General features: G+C 36.0%; 3 protein-coding genes across 3 annotated transcripts in view; 1 reads left to right on the top strand and 2 right to left on the bottom strand.

Annotated features, from left to right (window-relative positions):
- LOC120475669 (uncharacterized) overlaps nt 1-20128 on the top strand; it is a 37431-nt gene that overhangs the window by 6679 nt on the left and 10624 nt on the right. The window contains exons 4-7 of the mRNA XM_089119126.1: nt 1663-1977; nt 2219-2328; nt 14520-14652; nt 16972-17295. Of these exons, the coding sequence (XP_088975252.1) occupies nt 1663-1977; nt 2219-2328; nt 14520-14652; nt 16972-17295 (882 nt within the window). The remainder of the gene's footprint in view (nt 1-1662; nt 1978-2218; nt 2329-14519; nt 14653-16971; nt 17296-20128) is intronic.
- Nucleotides 3305-4573, bottom strand: LOC120475683 (CD48 antigen). Its single transcript, XM_039666351.2, has 4 exons — nt 4398-4573; nt 3962-4288; nt 3582-3875; nt 3305-3478 (listed from the first exon to the last, which is right to left on the bottom strand). Exons 1-4 carry the CDS (start codon nt 4438-4440, stop codon nt 3315-3317), a joined length of 828 nt encoding a protein of 275 aa, XP_039522285.2. The 5' UTR covers nt 4441-4573; the 3' UTR covers nt 3305-3314.
- LOC120475680 (CD48 antigen) lies at nt 6126-8758 on the bottom strand. The gene is made up of 4 exons (XM_039666349.2): nt 8555-8758; nt 7394-7714; nt 6974-7249; nt 6126-6901 (listed from the first exon to the last, which is right to left on the bottom strand). Exons 1-4 carry the CDS (start codon nt 8601-8603, stop codon nt 6747-6749), a joined length of 801 nt encoding a protein of 266 aa, XP_039522283.2. The 5' UTR covers nt 8604-8758; the 3' UTR covers nt 6126-6746.

Raw genomic sequence — 20128 nt, forward strand, 5'->3', positions numbered from 1 at the left:
TGCTTAAACAAATATGTATGGCTAAATGCAAAATATAAACAACACATATAATTTCTGTGTTGATCTATTGGTTGGCTGCAATCACCATCCATCAGAACTTCACTAGCGTTACACTGAGGGTCTGTGCACATTGATTGTAATAGGTTGTGGATATTTGGATGTTCCAACAGTCGGTGGCACTGTTAGAATATTTTCAATGATTGACCAATCAGCGCAGCAGAAAGTGTGTTGGGGGCAGGATTATTCTGTTTGTAAGACTCTAATAAAAAATAATAATATAGAATTTTACCGTTTTACTACTAAAACAACTTTGGAACACATAATTTATTGTAAAAAAACTACAAAAAGTAATAATTTACTCTAAAGTAATATTAGGCAATCAACGGCGAAATCGTCGAAATTCTTCGTTTTTTTTACTAAAAAAATATATTTATTTGTGCGTTTTTTAATTTTGACTTGAAATCACTTGAAATCGAATTGATCTATTATTGTCATTAGACAGAAACAGTTCAGATCTCCCGGTTACGATGCCGCGTGAAGTGATAACAAATCCCGATACGAGTTAAAATAAAGTTATCGCTGTGGCATTGGGGTCGTAAATAGCGAATCCCGAGGTATTCAGGTTTCGAATGGCATATTATTTGTCCATTTTATTTAAAACTTTAATATTAAAATCATAGAGTAAACGTAAACAATCCAACATCGGAACCAGCGATGGTCTAGAGCAAGTTAATGGATTAAACGACCCTGGTGACGACGTTCAACTCAATGATCAAACAGGAGACCTTAACATCAGAAACATCCGAACTGATCAGTCTGGAGTTTATAAAGTGGAGATCAAAACCAGCAGTATGATCTTACATATCAAATTTCATATTACTGTTGGTGAGTAGCATTTTTTGACTCTTTAGCAAACAGTTGATTAAAATCAACAATAATTTCAACTAGTAAGAAATCAATTATTGGATATGAAGAATTCAATTTGAATGGCAGTCTGTGACATTTAACTAGTGAAAATAGCCTACAATAGCCTACAGATTTTAGTTGAAATTTAATTTAGCCTATTGATATCATGAATTTGTTATTTCTGCGAGTGATTACGTCATTGTTGATATCAAGAATTAACATTTTAACTAGTAGAAATTTAATTCCTCACATCAAGAATTACCATTTTAAGTGTAAATTGAATTGTTAACAACAAGAATTCATTAATAAAAGTCAAACCGGCTTGCCGTTCCCTTGTTTCGAATTCCAATGAGTCAAGCAACTTGTGCTGGTTTATCAATTAGATAGAGCAGCGAAAGTGTCAAGTGAATTTATCAGTGCTGTGCGGGTGATGTTTCATGGCTGTTATGAGTTGCGACTGCTGGATCAACGCTTGGCATTTCGTCTTTGTTTCCTCAGTGCTCCACTAAATATTAGTGCTTAATATCCGGGGTCATGGTGGGGTTTTGGTGATCGGGTGCTTTGCTCGGGCCCAGGGGCTTCATCGCCTTCATCCGAAAATCTAAACCACAGCCCAAGAATAGACTAAGAAATTGTGTGTTTGAATAATTGACACAGGCCTTGTTTACATTGTAACTTAAATATTCCCAAATTAATCAGTATCAATACCTATGTGATATGAATTGAATTCTCTGTATATGTTTGTTGCTGTGACAGATGAAATGACAATGATATTGGTGAAAGAAGAAGAATCTGTCATTCTACGCACTGGAGTTACTGATATACTAGGATATGATCTGATACTGTGGAAGTCTGAAGACCATCTCATTGCTGAAATCAATAGAACAGCCAAACAATTTTCAATATATGACAGTGTTGGAGGGAAATTCAAAGGCAGACTGCAGCTGCATCCTCAAACTGGATCTCTCATCATCAGTAACTCCAGAATCACAGACTCTGGAGATTATCAACTGAACATGATCAGCAGAACATACACTGTTCAGAGGACCATCAGTGTTACTGTCAGTGACAGTGAGTAGATCAGATCTTTTGGTATCAATATCTTATTTACATCTGTGCTTTGTGAACATTTTAGATCGAACATTTGATATACAAACAAACAATAACAAAATAGACATTCTCAAAAAAAAGTGTAATGTGTAAAAGTGGTAAATTTAAATTGTATATATATATATATATATATAACATAAATTAAACCATTAACATGAGCAGACTGATGCTTACACTGATTATTGTCTCTCTTCACCTCCAGATTCAGGTCTTCACCCTGGTTATGTGGCACTGATAGGTATTTGTGCTTTCCTGGTGGTGGCCCTATTAGCTCTTGTGATTTACTGTGGCTACAGGAAAAAGTATCAACAAGTACGTACATGAGTGAAATCTGATAATCCTACAGTACTATTAATACGATTATAGATGTAATCTGATCTGAGAAAACACATTTAAAGTATTGGAAATATGATCTGTTTATTTTAGCATGATCTTAGACATTTCTTTATGTCTGTTGATGTTTGTGTGCATATAATTTACCTGTATGAAGGGTGTTAATTCAGATATTAAACAGCATCAAATGGAAAACAACATTAATACAAACATGTTAAATATGGCTTGGTCTTGTGATGTTTTACTTTATGGGTAAACTGTAGTTTGCAAATTTACATGTCCTGAGATTTGGAAGTTTACAACTAACTTTAAAGAAAGCTTGAAGATGGCGCATGACCCCATAAAGACCAAATGAAAGTAAACATGCTATTGTTGTGTATCCAATGATTACACATTTTTTGTCTGTGTTATTGAAGTTCAGGATAGACTTACACTTTTGGTGTGAGAACTTTGATTTTTAATCCTTTTTATCACAAAATTATATTTCTATGTTTTATGTTTTATACTTACACCCATTTTGTAGTTCATTATTTCTATGTTTTTGTTTAACTGTTTTGTATTCTTTCTTTTCTTTAAAAAAAAAATCTGAAAATCTAAAAAAAAATCTGAAAATCTAAAAAAAAATTTGTTTTCTGGTCAGTTGTTAATCTGAAATCTGTTCAGATATACTTTTGTTTATACCGTATCAACATTTCTGCACTCTAGTGAACAAAGCCTGTTAAACATGAATCAAAATCAAGAACATGTTGCAAATATTCACCCATCCTTTAACTGAATATGCACTGTATGTGAACGAGCATAATAAATAATGTATGGACATTAATTTCCTATATATGGACATGTAAAACGTACTGTATTCTTGTCAAGTCAAGTCACCTTTATTTCTATAGCGCTTCTTACAATACAGATTGTTCTAAAGCAGCTTTAACAAAAAAGACAGAGCTTGAACAAAAAAATAGAGTGTATTATTGAAATACAATATCAGATACATCACTGTTTGATTGTGCTCGTCCAACTTTTCTGATGTCATTAACCAGAAGAACAACAGCAGCTACAGTAGCCACGCCCATCAGAGCAGTGACGACCAATCGGATCACAGCTTCAGTGGTGTCAAAACAAAGGTCGCAATCTGAGGAAAGACAATAAATCGAGCAAAGAAAAATATAAAATATATAAAAATAAAAACACTCTTTCACAAAAATCCATCACAATGGATCCAGCGCGTAGCCTACCTGAACGTATCTGACAGAGTTGACTAATGTCCAGATGTGTGGTCTGGTTTCTGACAGGATTGTTGATCACACAGCTGTAGGTGTTGTTATCCTGATATTCCACATCCAGAGGCAGAGAGAGACTGATGCTAAGATCAGACACACTGATGCTGGACAATACACTCATTCCTTTGAGCCAGGAGAGAGTCACATGACTCACATTCAACACTGAACACAGGACTATCCTTGATGATCTTCCAGGTGATAAAGAACATTGTGAAGCGTCACTGAAGATCGCAGGAACGGGCAGAGGAGCTAGAAAACACACAAACAATAAAGGGAACCTATTAACAAAATAGAAATATTTATATTATTTAATTGAACCACGAAAGAAAGCTCACCATAAACAGTGACACCGAATCGCATGATTGACTTCTTATTACTGATAATGATGTTCAGCTGATAAACTCCACTGTGTTCCTGTCTGACGTTTGTGATGGTGAGATCTCCAGTCTGTCTCTCGAGCTGCAGTCTATCTCTAAATCTCTCGTCTTCATATTTAGTTACGTTTCCCGCCGCTATTCTGGTTATTCGAGTTTTGTTCGATCCAAACCTCCACTCGATCTCATCATCGCTGTGTATTACGGTAAGACCAGAGGTTAGAGTGAAAGAACCTCCCTCCATCACTGACACGTTTATCTCATCAGTCTTAACACCACCAAACACTCCTGAAGAACAGGATTAGATTACACAAATATGTCAAAAATCTAAATAATGTTAATCCTCCAAAGAGTAACTTAGTACATGAGTAGCCTAGTTTAATTCGAACTTACTCACCATCCAGAAGAAAACATGAATAGAGCAAAACAACGTGAATCATTTTCTTCAAGCGTTTGAAGCATATCCATCAATGGCTTTACGCCAGAAATAAAACCTCAGCTTGCTTTCATGAAACACGTCTTTAAACGCGTTCCGTTATCACAAACACAACGTCTGTACAAGATAACTTGCGGGTTGGAAAAAAAAACTATTGAGCCAATCAGAAGGCTCCTTCAGTCTGCGCGCCTCCGTGTGGTGTGCGTGCCGCTGGTCGTGTGCATGAACGCGCTTTTCACTGATAAGACCAAAGAAGCTCAAATACTGATGTCGTGGCTCAGTTTCGCATCCTGGTTTTTATTCCTTAGCTTTTAATAACACTGCAAAACAGAATCCCGTGTTTTCACTTGTTTCTATAATCTATTTCAATAGCTAATGACTAATTTTTAGCGATTTAACTACTTTTACTTTTGACCATCCAGCTCTAATTCTCTTCAGGGGTGCTGCAGAGTACGTTTTTCTTTCCATAATGTTGCAGCATTTGTTTGGTTTGCATGAGAAAGATAAATTTAATTTAACAGTAGCCTACTGTTTTCATTATTTAAAGATGACATAGGCCTATACTCAAATGCAAGTACGTTCTGTCTGATCTAAATCACTTCAGATGATCTCAGTTCTCACTTTATTTCTCTTCTCTGCGGTTACAGACCGTGTCTATGAACAACAGCATTAACAAAACCTCTCGCTCATTTACAAACCTCACAAAATACACTGAATAGAGTACAATGAAGAACTGATTTGATTAAACATATTAATTCTTTGTGTTAATTTCACTTCTCATTTCATACATCTTTTGAGTTTAATAGTAGACCACATCCTGTAGATGTTTGACACTATCTCAGCAGACACAAACTGACCCTTCATGCTATATCATGCACCAAGTGAGATTTATAAGTCTGGACTTTGTATTTATTCCCTACTGTTTAATTCATCACTTTGTCATGATGATGTCCTGCATTCTTTCTTGGTGAATGAAAATATATTGATATATGATAATTTTTGGGGGGTGGTAGGGGAGGGGGGATAACAGTGTTGTGCAGTTTTGTTATAATTTGTTATGTCTTGCCATTTGAAAAAAAAAAACATATGAAAATACATTTAGGAATTGGGACATCGTTTTTTGCCTTCAGACTTCAGATTGTACGACTATGCAGATGAAGCTCATGAAGCCCCCTATTGAAACAACATGACTTTTCTGAAAAAGAAGAAGCTGATACCATGTTTGTAATTTCAGTTGATAGGATCGTGGACCTACTCCACTTTTATTATATTAAAAAAAAATGTTTGGTCTTCAGCTTCTTCCTAAAATGTAATAAACTGAAATTTGTCATAATTGGCTCTATGCACAGCTGCACTACTTCCTGAACTTCCTTTTTGCCATTATTGGCCAAATTGATTAATTCAGGTGTGTCTGATTATTGTTGCCATGACTACTGAGGTCAGGCGCACCTGAATTAATCAATTTGGGCAATAATTGCAGACAGGAAACAAGGAGCTGGCTGAAGTTCAGGAAGTAGTGAAGCTGTGCATGAAGCCCATTGACAAACGTAGGCAAGGTAAGTTTAATTTAGACTATAAATCACATTTCTAACACAATGGCAATTCAAAGTGCCTTACATAAAAATAAATCATAAAATAATCACGACAAGTGCTAAGAAATAAGAATGACAATAAAAGCAGGAAAACAGACACTGATGAAAATGTATTTATCTGTATCAAAAAAGTCAAAAAAATACTTAAAAGAGGATATGTATAAGATACAGTGTACTCAGTCAGATATAGCACAGCTCATTCAGTAAATGCACAGCTACAGATGTGTTCTGAGTCTGGATTTGAATACTGTTGATGTCTTCTGGAAGCTGGTTTCTGATGCAGAAAAGTTAGTTCATGCATTCATGATCTTGAGACTAGATGCTTTATTAGCCGGTTGTCCTGCATCCTCAATAAACAAGCTATAGTTAGTACAAAATGCACTAGGTCAAGAAAATATGATCATATAACACCAATTTTATCACACTGGTAGTTCCATATCAATTACAAAGTACTACTACTGACTATAAAGCCCTAACTGGTTTAGCTCCAGTGTATTTAATGGACCTTCAATCACCCTTTAATCTATCGCGTTCTTTAAGATAACTAAATTCGAGGCTTCAGGTAATTCCTAGGATACAGTATCTAAGTCCACTAAACTGGTTATTGCTTTGACATGACCACTGAAAGGCCTGACTCTAGAGACACACCAAGATTCCTGACTTGATGAAGGCCGTCTTTATAGATGTTTATAAATAGACTAGTTCCGTCTTCCTAGGTTTATCGGCGTCTGATGCTGATAGTTTTCTCCACTCTTGTTCTGGATTTGATGTCATAAACCAGGACAACAATGGCAACCACAGCAGCCACGCCCATCAGCGCAGTGACGACCAATCGGATCACAGCTTCAGTGGTGTCAAAACAAAGGTCGCAGCCTGAGGAAAGACAAAAAATAAGTAACCAGCTAAATAAATAACACTACCGAAAAAAATCTGCATCAGACCTACCTGAACTCAACCAATTGAGATCACTGATGTGTTTAGTCTGGTTTCCGACGGGATTGTTGATCACACAGCTGTAAGTGTTGTTATCCTGATATTCCACCTCCAGAGGTAGAGAGAGACTGATGCTGAGATCAGACACACTGATGCTGGACAATACACTCATTCCTTTAAACCAGGAGAGAGTCACATGACTCACGTTCAACACAGAACACAGCAATGAACATTTCGATAAAGGATATTGTGTGCAGTAACTAGAGATCTCAGGAATGGGCAGATGAGCTGGAAAACACAAGATATAAATGACAGTAAGATGAATATAAAGTTGGATTCTGAAATATTATTATGTGTAATGAGTCCCAGGACTAACATGAATACGAACAGACAGGAAAATGCACTCTACAAAAAAGGAAGATATCTACTCACGATAAACGGTAACATTGTAAAGCGCGGCTGGATCCTTCACTCCGATGCTTTGTTTATAAACTCCACTGTGTTCATGGCCGATGTTTGTGATGGTGAGAGATCCGGTGTGATTATCCAAATGGAGTCTGTCAATGAATCTCGAGTCGTTATAATCTGTAGAGAAGACACCATTCTTTTCCTTGATTCTTGCAATGCGAACCCTTCCAAACCTCCACTCGATCTGCTCATATCTCTGTATGTCCGTGATGGTTTCTAGAGTGACAGATTCTCCCACCGTCACTGGCACTGTCTTCACCTCATCGGACTCAGCAACAAGCACACCTGAGGAACAATAATAAATCATGTAAATATACAGAAATATGCCAACAATACAATAGCCTCACGTCCTATTTGTTAACATAACAATGCATTACAGTATGTGTCATGAATTAACAACGTAAATGTATTAGTAGAAAATAACAGTGGCCCTAGGCCTAACCTAACCTGACCTATCTATGCTAATTATCTTCCTTTTTTAGGTAATCACACCATATTACCTTGACTAATGTTAACTAATTTGAATACCAAAAATGGAAATCCACAAAAAACTAAAAAAAACTAAAAAAATAAAAAAAATCAATGTCATGAGAACAAGGTATATGTTCACATTATCCCATTAACATTAGCCAGGAAATGAACAACCAATAAATAACAAAATAGAAAGAATAAATAGAAAAAATACATAGAATCCAGTGCTTTGAAAAAATATTTTTTTTGTTGTAATAGATTATATATATATATATAATTTAGTCATTTTAATTCATTTAGTCAATTTGGTTTGCAAACTTTGCATTGAGAGACCACTTTTTTATGTATAGGCGATGGTATTTTCCTAATAAAACAAAATAACTGTTGTTCTTTACATTCCAAATTGTCATATAAAAACATAAAATACACGCATTTCGTATCATACACTTCAGTTTTCTACAAATAAATAATTTCTTTTTAAGATTTCTTTTTAAGGTTTCTAAATAATTCTAAAATAATATTGAGTAGCCTAAATACAAAGGAAAAAAAAACCAGATACAAAATAGTTTATTTTCTAGCGCACAAAATTCAAAACCACGTACTTAAACATCATGTGTGCGATTTCAGTGACGTCATAGGCTGTAGGCTACTTACCAACCAGATGAAAAAAGCACAAACAGAAGAAAATAAACGCGCGGATCATTTTCTCCAACCTTTTGAGGTGAATCGCTAGAGTCTGCAGCCGATTTCGACAGAATGTGTTTTTAAAATACTATCTGATACCTCGAAATACTGTCTGTAGATAATTTGAGGTTTAGAAACTCCTTCCCTCAGCGCGCCTCCGTTAGATGCGCGAGAACGCGCTCAGTTTAGTGCACGGGAACGCGCTCAGTTTAGCAGCTCAGCTCCACTGGTGTGTGTTCGGGTGTTTTATAACATTGCCTTCATCCAGTCTGTGTTCCTTAATAAAGATCTTTACTGCAGTCGTTACTTTTTAGACTATGAACTTTAATTCACATTTATTTGTAACACTTTACACATTACAAAGTTGTTTCAAAGCAGCTTATAGAAAATGCATGTGTCTACATTATAATTTAGATCTGTTATCAGTGTTGACTGTCCTTGTATTTCAGAAATATAGGCTACATGTATAAATTGAGCCCCACACTTTATCAGGAAGGCTATTCTAGAGTTTAGTTGTTAAATGTGAAAACCTTCTTAGTGGACTTAGATATTCTAGGTACAACCAAATAGATTGTAAGGCGATAAAAGGAAAAGTTCCCCTAAAAATGAAAATTCAGTCATAATTTACTCTCTTACTAAGTTGATTTAAAACTATGAATTTCTTTCTTTAGCTGAACACATTTTGAAGAATATCAGTAAGATATTGATGGACCCCATTGACTTCCATAGTATTTTTTTTTTTCCTATATGGAACTATGGAAGTCAATGGGGTCCATCAATATCTGATTACTGACCTTCTTCAAAATGTGTTCAGCAAAAGAAAGAAATTCATACAGTTTTAAAACCACTTGAGGGAGAGTAAATGATGACAGAATTTTCATTTTTGGGTGGAGTATATGCAAATACACAGGAGCAAACCCATTTAGGGCTTTATAGGTCAGCAACAAAACTTTAAAATTAATGTGGAACTTAATAGACAACCACTGTAGAGATGATACAATTGTTATATGATATATTTTCTTGATCTAAGAACTCTAGCTGCATTTTAGATGAATATAGCTTGTTTATTGAGGATGCAGGACAAGTTTGTGTTACAGTAACCTAGAGGTCTAGAGGACTTTTTTGTTTGAGACCGTCACTGACACACATCTCTCATACGTGTAAAGGTGCTGCATGTCATTTTTCTGTTGTGCACTTGTTTGGTTCAGTCTACTTTCAATAGTCGTGGTCTTAAAGGAAATAATAATGCCTTCGCTTGTTTACCCATCAGTCAACCGCACACATGCAATAGTAAACAGGAGCGAGACGTTTGTCCACTCAACAGAAACCACATTCATCTGGGTCAGTCTTCCTCTAAACTAACCTGAAACACACTCGACCGCAACAGGTTTCACTTTAACTCTGAAACTGAGCTGAGAGTGTGTGTAGCATTCAGTGGAAACATGTTTCAACTTGCAGAAGAAAAACGATTTATTCCACAGAAAAGAAAAAGCCCTTCACACACTAGCGCTCAGACAGCAGGGAAAATAAACACCTTTTATTTGTGATTGTGTTATTGTCCTTTTTTTTCTTGTCTCACTTTTGGTTCACTTTTAATTCTGGTAACAGACTCGTGTCTAGAGTTGTTTTAAGATAACGATTCTGTAGCCATTGAATGCAAATAATCTTAATTGGAAATCGGTTCTCTGATCGGATCAGTTGTGAGATGGTCTCAGTTCTTGATGTTATTTCTGCATCTTCTCTTCTCTGCGGTCACAGACCGTGTCTACAGGGAACAACAGCGTTAACAAAACCTCGCGCTCATTTACAATCCTCACGAAATACATTTAATAGAGTGCAATGAAGAGCTGACTTGATTTAAGTTTACACATTAATTTCTCTTACACATGTTATTTTCACTTCTCATTTCATATGTGTTTTTTGTGACTTTGAGTTTCCAGTAGACCACATCCTGCGACGGTATCTGTCTCGACACACACAAACTGACCCTTAATGTTCTTATATTGTGTTGTCTGGGAACAACAGCATTAAAAAAAACCCTTCAAACCTCTCAAAAAACACTGAAAAAAAGTACAATGAAGAACTGACTTGATTCATGTCACTTTATGTACACATTAATTCTGTGTTCTTCTCTTTTTAAAGGGATAGTTCACTTTGAAATTAATTTTTGGTATGTTTTTAGCTTACCTCAAGGGCATCCAAGCCCTCAGATCCAGTGGCGTAACTTTGTTTTAAAAAGTGGGTGGGACATGTGTATAAATAAATGAATCACGTGACACGTGAATAAAAACATAAATCCGACTTTAAAGCATGTCCAGTGGAATAGCCTACAGAAAGTCCAGTAAAATTAAACGAATAAATTGACCTAATAATATGAATAAAAATTATAAAAACAAAAATATCCATAAAAGTTTTAAAAGTAAATTAACTATTAAGCCAGAATTTTGATAACTGATTTTTTGCAGAACACACACGATTAAAATTTAAATTGGCTTATTTCCAATATTGTACACACAAACTGCTGTACAATTAAACGAATAAATGGGCCTAATAATATAAATAAAGATAAAAAAATAAGTGTATAAACAAAAATGTAAAAAAAAAAAATAAAGGCCTACATAAACATTTTAAAAGTAAATTGAAAAAATTAAATTAACTATTAGGCCAACATTTTGATAACTAAACGTTTGCACAGCGCTCACAAATAAAATAAAATTATGCTTTATATTATGCTAATATCAATTGTACAAAAAAATGCTGTAAAATCAAACGAATCAATGGGCCTAATTATATATAAATTAAACTTAAAAAAAGAAAGAAAGAAAGAAAGAAAGAAAGAAAGAAAGAAAGAAAGAAAGAAAGAAAGAAAGAAAGAAAGAAAGAAAGAAAGAAAGAAAGAAAATGAATTGCTTTCCTTATCTACAGTTCTTTTGAGTTCACCTTCAAGAACACAAGTTTGGACAATGTCTGAGGCTTCAGACTCATGCGGTGGTTGCGGAGAAAACCGTCTCTGCCCTTGCAGACTCGCTTGGGATGCTGAACACAATGCGAGCTTCTTTAGCCAGGCGGGGAAAAGAAATGGAGTCAGATTCGTGGTGTGAGCGGAGCGAAATTGGAGCGGGAAATAGGGCGACGCTCAGTCCTTTTAAAAAATGCCCCTTTGCGCTCTGTCCAAGTCAAGATCCGCCCGCTCGCGCTCCACTCCGCAACAAATAGTCTCCGAAACAGATTGAAGCGCGCATGTGATTGTGAAGATGTGAAGATTGTGCGTGAGCCACGAGATACACCGCTACCGATCGCAAGCGGCAAAGAGCACTTTGATCACTTGATTTAAAAAACAACGTATTTTAGGGCTAGATCGCTTCTTTTATTTTACAAACGAACTAAATTAATGGTCTGTCAGTTGGAGATGTTTTATTTATTTCTACTGTTAGATCCGTGCCGCGAGAGCTTTTAATAGTGGTGGGGACAATATCGACCCTGGCAAAAAGTGGTGGGGACATGTCCCACCCGTCCCACCCGCAAATTACGCCCCTGCTCAGATCACAAGACGTGACTATGAAGAGGTAAAAACGATATATACTGTTTGTTTTTTCACACAAACCGCTCGTTTCGTGTCTTAGGCCATCAATGTGTATACATTTACGAGTCATTAAATCATGTTTAATTTGGACTTCTCTGTGCATGCTCTTTGAGGTGGTGACCATAGACCTCCATTATATGACTGATAGACGTGAATGGTTTGACCTAAAAATATCAAAATTGAAAATACTCTGGCAACAACGACTTGGATGCCCTTGAGGTAAGCTAAAACAAATCAAAAATTAATTTCAAAGTGAACTATCCCTTTAGGACGACTATATATTTTTGTTAACTTCATGTTCCAGTTGACCAGTGACATTATAACTGGTTTAATGTGACTTATGTTTCAATCATCATATAATCTCTTATTATTAAAATATTCTGCAGGCAAAAAAAAAAAAACAAAAAAAAAGTTTCAGCAGACCACATCCTGCAGACAGTAAGTTTTTGGGTATTTAAACCACATTTTTCAGTGCACAATTGAATGTAAATGTGTATTTACAGAGATTTTAAAGTACAGAGAGTTTGTTTATCACATTTTTCATTTACTTTGATGTAGATATGTGATTACAAGGAAACTGCAGTCGACTTGTGATATCAAGCCATCATTTCGCATATGAATTTGGGCTATATATTGCACATCTTCGCCTCCTAGTGTCCTGAAATGAAAATGTCTGATTGTAATAAGGCTTGTTTGAGATGCGCCTCGCCTCGCCTGCAATGTAGTCGAGAGTAGGCGGCTGCAGTGAGGGGAGGAGTGAAAAAAGCGCAATCAAGCCGGACAGATCTAGGGTTCTCGCAGTGAATCAGACACCTGTGAGATCAAAGGCGGATATCGCGGGATTAACGGGATTCACGCTCGTGCACGTGTTGCTAATAAACTGGATGTGAGTTCTGTTGCTTTTATATAAAAATAAATAAAATGTAAATAAAACCCAAACTACTTGTTATTTAATTACATTCCAAATAGCCTATGGTTTATCAATCTTTTTTTTTCTTTAATACAGACGTGTTTTTATATAGCCTATTGTTTTAACAAAAATGAAATATAACCCATATGGCACTGTCAGATAGTTTATTCACCCATAGCCTATGTATACACATAAAACATGATATCAGTTTTAAAATCAAACATTTTAAAAGAGAACAATTCGTCTGGTGTTCTTTTATTTTTATTTATTTTACTTTTTTATTAGAATGCAAGTTACAAACATAGCCTACCTACAAACACCACAATTCGTGAAACAAATAGGCCTATTATACAGCGACAAATACATAAACATCAGAATAAAATTAATAATAAAATAAATAAATCAATCAAAATAAGCTTAGCTTAAATAGACAGACTTACAAACTTCATCATCTATAAAATGAGAGCTATTTTTCACTTGAACATTTTAGAGTAGGCCTAGTATATTTGAGTTACTGACTATAGCTTTCTTATTTTTAACCCGTTTAAGAGATTCACAATTAGATCAGTTTCAATTTGAAAACAATAAATAAATAAAACATGGCCTTGATTTGGAGAATTTAGCTTAATGAATATGGAATTTACCTTCATCACTGTTGTTTAAACCAATGAGCATTAAGCTGTGTCGTCAGCAAGTCGTTTCCCATCATGCTTTTGATCAGCGCAGTCGGTGGAGAGCAACTGCGCGCGACTGCAGAATCCGACCCTTCCGCCTTGCGCTCGCGAGAGTTTTTTGACATACGTCGGCATGACATCAGAGCCAGGCGGACCGTTCTCGGACACATTTCTAACCGGCATGCATCTCGCGCTGATCACCGGTGATCGATTCTGCGCAGAATTTGCTCATCTCAAACAAGCCTATAGACTGAAGTTGACCTCACGATGATGTAGCAAAACCTTTTTCTCCACAATGTAAATTTTGACCAAAACCTGATCAGACAGTTCATTTTGTTGAATGCTCATGAGTAAAATTTGCTAAGGATATGCTCATGGGAAATATGTGCTAATAATAGGTTATGCTCATGAGTAATATGTGCTAATAATAGGTTATGCAGATCCAGACAAGTGTTTTAAACGGATTTCTACATAAAGAAGTTGTACTGACTTGTACTGCATCTACTGATTACAGCAGCACTTGTCTTGATTCGGTTGACAGTTCCAGTTATTAGGCAGATATTTATAATCTTCTTATTAATCTTGTCAGTATCATGTATACATGATACTGACAAGATTAATAAGAAGATTATAAATATCAAGAATAAAATACCCTGTCTCTCTCTCTGTGTGAAAATGTTCAACCTTAATGAACACCTCAAGGTTCACTTTGGGATGACGTATCACATCCGCTACCTTCGCAGAAATCACGTGACTTAGTTCGATTAGAGCCCATCATCATCATCATCATCATCATCATCAGTAGGCTATCCTGGACTGCTGTCATTCAGTTTGGATGCGGTCAGAAGTGACATTATGAGGAACCTGTCTCTTGTTTTGGGGCTTGTATTACTTGTCCATGGTGAGTCACGTTCACTAATGCGACACTTTCGGTTTTCAAAACGCGCGTGCTCTTAACTTAAAATGTTTGTGTGCATTTCTGAACCAGCGTTTCTTACCATTCTTAATAATTATTATCGTTATTCAAAAAACGTTTATTCATATGCCAGGAATCATGTCAGCACCATTACAAGCCATTAAAAGTGTCATTTTAGTAGAAGTGGTGTGTTTGTTTGATAGTGAAAACTAGAGGGTGCTGACTGCTGACGCCCTGCAATATCCTACTATTTTACGTGAAAACCGATAAAAGAATCAGTGTGCTTATAGTGGAATTTAACAATCATTCGCTGTTTTGGTCTATGCAGGTTTTGTGAGGTGATTGTTGTCAGTCATAGCGCGAGAGAACAGAAGACACAAATACAGCACATTACTCTTTAGTGTGTTCGTGAACTGTATAGACTATAAATATAAATAACAGTTTAAACATTTTTTTGTTTATTGTTTATTGCTTTACAACTTTCAGTGGAACTAGGTCAAAACCGGAAATAGATAACACGTGATTACCATCAAACGAGAATTTTTATGGCTGTTACGAACCTGCTCTGGTAACAGGTGAGGGTTTGTTTGAAGTGTCTATTTCTTCAGAGTTGGTATGCCACCCGGCCACGCCTTGTTTCATTCGAAAGATTTTTGGTCAAGGTTTTTTTTTAATTATTATTGTATAATTGGAAGAACATAAAACCATTGAGGATTACCGTAGAAATGACTCAGAGAGACAGTTTTGAGGGCGTTAAGGAGTTACTGGATGTAAGGACAGTGCCCAAGGTAACAAGTTCCTTAAAAAAAACTAAAGTAGGGCTTAGCACCCTGAAATGTACATGTGTGTAAGAAAATAAAGTCCTAGAAATACTAGCAAATTCTTAGAAAATAAATATTTATTACTGTACTTTTGAGCATCTCATTCTGAAATTGCTGTCTACTGGTGCGTTCACGTGCTATGGAAAATATGATATTTCCACTTGTGGTTGTGAACTGGTATTTACTAGTGTTCAAGTGCTTTAGTTGTTGTAATATGGTAAACAGATGGAGATCCAGACCTGTTATTTAGCTAAAACTATTAAATCATCTGATAGAGCCTAAAGTTTAGAGCCTAATAACATCTGGCAAAGGGACTACCAATGAAAACTAGCCTTCGGGCTAATTTGGATATTTACATTTAAGAATGTTAATTAATGTACACTGTCCCTTTTTTCTAATAAATAAATAAATCTGCTACAGCAAGAAAATGATTTATCAAAACTCAAACGGTAAATAATATGCTATATTTTCTAGATCATGAATAGTACATATTTTTACCATTCACGACTCTCCGCCATTTTGAAAAGGTCAAACGTTTTCTCATCTCAGTGACACCAACGCATTCTCATCCTAGGGCCCATGTGCATCAAAATATTCTAGCTGCCCAGTGGAAAATACCACATGAGGGGATGTTCATGAGCATTTCCCACAAAATACATTTTTAATAAATTACAAAATTACGTCAGGGTCGCGCAGCCATCTAATGTTGTGTTTGAACTCTCATTTTTTGGCTTTGTATATTTTTGTACATTTGGCATTTTATAAGGAGCAGTTAATAAATCTGTAAGATCTTACCTATACGGTCTAGAGGAGATATTTAATTCAAAATAACAAATTAGTGTAAAATAATCAAATATTGTGTAGTCAGGAATGTACACTGCGCTGTTGTTTTTATCTTTGTGTCAGTAGCATGTTATATCTGGTCAGGTTAATTTAAATAAAATTACAGTATATGATACATAATTGCATTTATTTATTATGCGTGTGAAATTACCATGATTTCAGGTACTGTACTATACTGTAAATCTCATTAGAACTCAGGTTTGTTTATCTGTGCAATGCTTGTGTTTGCGTGTGAACTTCCTGTTACAGTAACTTACCTTTTTTTTTTTTTTGATTTATGGTTGGAGTTTTTTGTTTTTGTGAGGTGGGTGAGAGAGAGAGAGAGAGGGGACTACATGTCAGCGCACTTGCCCTCGAGGTTATCAGCGTCGACAGGAAGTTACTTTTGACAGTTTACAAGTCGTGACAGGTTTAATTAAAAAACACAAAAATGCAACATCTGTAATTCACAGTAGCATTTGCTACACTTTAAATTAGTGTCAGGAAATCTAATTGCCTGAATCTTTCTTTTTCATCCTGTATATTGTTTAGTAAATGTTCTAGCATCTGTTACAGTTAAATACATGTTTTAGAAGTACATCTGTAAATCTTGCCAGCAGTTTTACTCTCTGTTTAGAAACGGTTTCTGTTTGTTCCTCAGGAGTGTTTGGTGTCGATGAAGTGAAGTCCGTGTCCGTGATGGTGGGAGATTCTCTCACTCTAAACTCTGATTTTACAAAGGGAGACGAGCTGCAGTGGAGGATTGAAGGTGAAAGTAATGTCTTAGCACAGATTGATAGAGAAGTCAATAAAATCTTAGTTCCTGGGAATAATGAAGAGAGATTCAGAGGCAGACTGAAGCTGGATCATCAGACTGGATCTCTGACCATCACAAACATCCGAAACACAGACTCTGGAGAATATGAACTAAAGATTAAGGACAGCATGAATGAGAACAATTACAGATTCACTGTCACTGTCCGCGGTGAGTAACTCAAAGCCCAGAAAGGTAAAGACATTGGTAAACCTTGTAACTGCAGTTGTTCAACCTTAAAGGGATACTCCACCCACTTTTTTGGGAAATAGGCTCATTTTACCACTCCCCCAGAATTAAACAGTTGAGTTTTACTGTTTTTGAATCCATATAGACGATTTTCTGATATTTAGAAGAATATCAGTAAGCAGACAGTTTCTGGTCTCATTGACTTCCATAGTAGGAAAAAAATATAGCTACTATTGAAGTCAATGAGACCAGAAACTGTCTGTTAACTAATGGACTATGTGCACGTTAGCATATGCTAGTTCCGGCTGCGAAACCGATATGGGGTGTCTAGTTACCGGTAGCCTGATGGACGACGTAGAGGATGTATGTTTCTCCAGATGTCTTGAACATTTGCCGAATATTACAGTCGATTATGTTCATCGACTGGCTAATGATTTTCCTCCAGCTCCCCAGAGCAAGAGAGAAGGGGTTTAAATATTACATTTCTCAGTATTTGCATCATTTTGAAGGGAACGTTAAGTCACAACAACATCCATGCTCAGACTGATCTCATGAAATTGCATATGTATGACACGTATCACGTATTTTTGGCATGCTATCAACACGCATCTCTTTTCAGCGTGTTTATGAATACCGTTGACTTAACGTTATTATTGTATATATATATATATATATATATATACACATATATACACAGTGTATATACTGTATATATATAGCATATGACCTACCTCAACCCCAACCTACCAGTCACTCCTACCATCCTAGGAAAAAATAAATATCGCTCCCCAGATGTAGATCTACATTTTGTTTTGTTTCGCTCGGACATTTGACGGCGTGTACATACGCGGTACACGTGGAATCACTCTGACATTAATGTTGCCATGCTACGTGCTCAAGCTATGCGATTTGGTAACTGTTCTCTCTATACATTATAAAAGTCGAAATCATGCGTTAGAAAGTGCATTTTCCAGAACAGTTTGTGTTGGCCATTGTTTTGTTTATGATGTTCAGAGGCTATGTTGTTGACAACCACTATCTATATAGAATGTCATATAGATCAGTGTTGACAACCACTATACATGTCATACAGGGAGTAAAGGTATCCGACGTTGGTTCGTTCGTTATCAAGTTAGGCTGTTTAACACATATTAGGCTGTTCACACATATTTCTAAACAGGTCTCCCTTTCAAAATAGGTTCTAAACCCAGGGGCTTCTCCTGGTTAAAGGGTATAATATAATAAATAATTAGTAGCCTAAAAACTTCCTTCTAGTTGTCATGGATACGCAACGCTCCACTCTGTAAAAGCGACTGCTTGGGTGCGGTGACAAAATGTGAAATATCGTTTACTTTTCACAATGCAGCAGCGCCTGGCTCCACCCAAATATGAGTGAAAACTGTGTTGGTTGACTTGACAATGAACAAATGAACATAGTTTTAGACAAATATATTTAGATAGCTAAGCTTTAGATAGCCGGTCCACTGATGTAGGATGTAAACAACGGCAACCGGAACCGAAGTACCCAACATTCGCCCTCAAAGCGGAAGTTAGCATTTTTCTCGTGCGCAGAGTCAATATTCTTGTAAATATCAGAAAATCAGCTGAATGGATTCGAGAACGGTAAAACTCAAAATGAGCCTATTTCCAAAAAAAAGTGGAGTATCCCTTTAATGCTATGAAGCGATGAGAACCTTTTTGTGACCCAAAAATAATGACTTTATTCAACAATATCTTCTCTTCCATGTCATTCTCCTACACTGCTGACATAATGTAAACAGTGCTTATACGTCCAGGTTCTACGTAAGAATGCCGGCTCCCTATTGGCCAGTCCCTGCGTCAGCGTCACACGCATGTGTCGTGATGCTCACGTGACTAATGTCGGATAATGGTGAGCCGGCTTTCTGACAATGGACCCCGACCACATATATAAAAATGTTAAATTAAAATAAATAATCTTAAAATAAGAACAAAAGCACTTAAAATAAAACAAATTTTATATATATAATGTTTGTTTTTTTACCTGCACGCCATGGGGAAATGATCTGACAACAGAGAACCATTTCCATGCAAATGGGTTGTTAATTTATTGAAATATTAACGTCCCAGGGGGACTTCAAGAAATTACTTTCGGTCAAAGAGCTTCAGCTGACAAAAAAGTTTGGGAATCTCTTGTTTGTACAAAGTCACACTAACAGTGTAGCTTATTACATTTCATTACTCACAAATATTTCTTGTTAAATCACATTTTTATTTTTGTTTAAAATCTTTCAAAATTCTTCTGCTTATTTTTCATATGTAACTTTAGATTTTCAGTTGCAAATACTCAGGTTCCCAGGCATTTCTGCCCTATAGTACATGTATATGAAAAATGTATTGCATGAAAGTGACTTAAGAATGGCATAAGAATAAACCATTTCCGTGTGTTCTCCAGATGTGTTTTTTGTTGATGCAGATGGAGTGAAGTCAGTATCAGTGGCTGAGGGAGATAATGTCACTCTACACACTGGTGTTACTGGTGATCAGATACAATGGAAGTTTGGAGATCAAGAGTTAACCTGTTAACTGTCGCCCCCACTAGTTGAGCTCAAACCCAAACCTGACATACACACACTAAACCACTCACAGTTCATGAACCCTCTGGACTACACACATAACTGAGGACTCTTTAGAAAGATGATAGATGTGGCTTTGTCATTCAAGTAAAATATTCTGTTATATTATTATAATCTAAAAGTGAGAGAGGCTTAAATATTTTGTAAAGTAATGATCAATTTATTTAAATAAAATATATTTAAAAAATAAATCTATGAAA

Source organism: Pimephales promelas, chromosome 2 (assembly GCF_988280905.1).
Source record: "Pimephales promelas chromosome 2, fPimPro1.hap1.1, whole genome shotgun sequence".
In the NCBI taxonomy this organism is placed as follows: Eukaryota; Metazoa; Chordata; class Actinopteri; order Cypriniformes; family Leuciscidae; genus Pimephales; species Pimephales promelas.

Excerpts from the sequence above, each read along its gene's own strand:
- LOC120475683 (XM_039666351.2), bottom strand. The coding sequence starts at position 4,440 with ATGATTCACGTTGTTTTGCTCTATTCATGTTTTCTTCTGGATG. Across the intron at positions 4,289-4,397 it reads TTCATGTTTTCTTCTGGATG|GAGTGTTTGGTGGTGTTAAG; the intron begins GTGAGTAAGTTC and ends CCTGTTCTTCAG. Across the intron at positions 3,479-3,581 it reads ACTCTGTCAGATACGTTCAG|ATTGCGACCTTTGTTTTGAC; the intron begins GTAGGCTACGCG and ends GTCTTTCCTCAG.
- LOC120475680 (XM_039666349.2), bottom strand. The coding sequence starts at position 8,603 with ATGATCCGCGCGTTTATTTTCTTCTGTTTGTGCTTTTTTCATCTGGTT. Across the intron at positions 7,250-7,393 it reads TTACAATGTTACCGTTTATC|CTCATCTGCCCATTCCTGAG; the intron begins GTGAGTAGATAT and ends TGTGTTTTCCAG. Across the intron at positions 6,902-6,973 it reads TCTCAATTGGTTGAGTTCAG|GCTGCGACCTTTGTTTTGAC; the intron begins GTAGGTCTGATG and ends GTCTTTCCTCAG.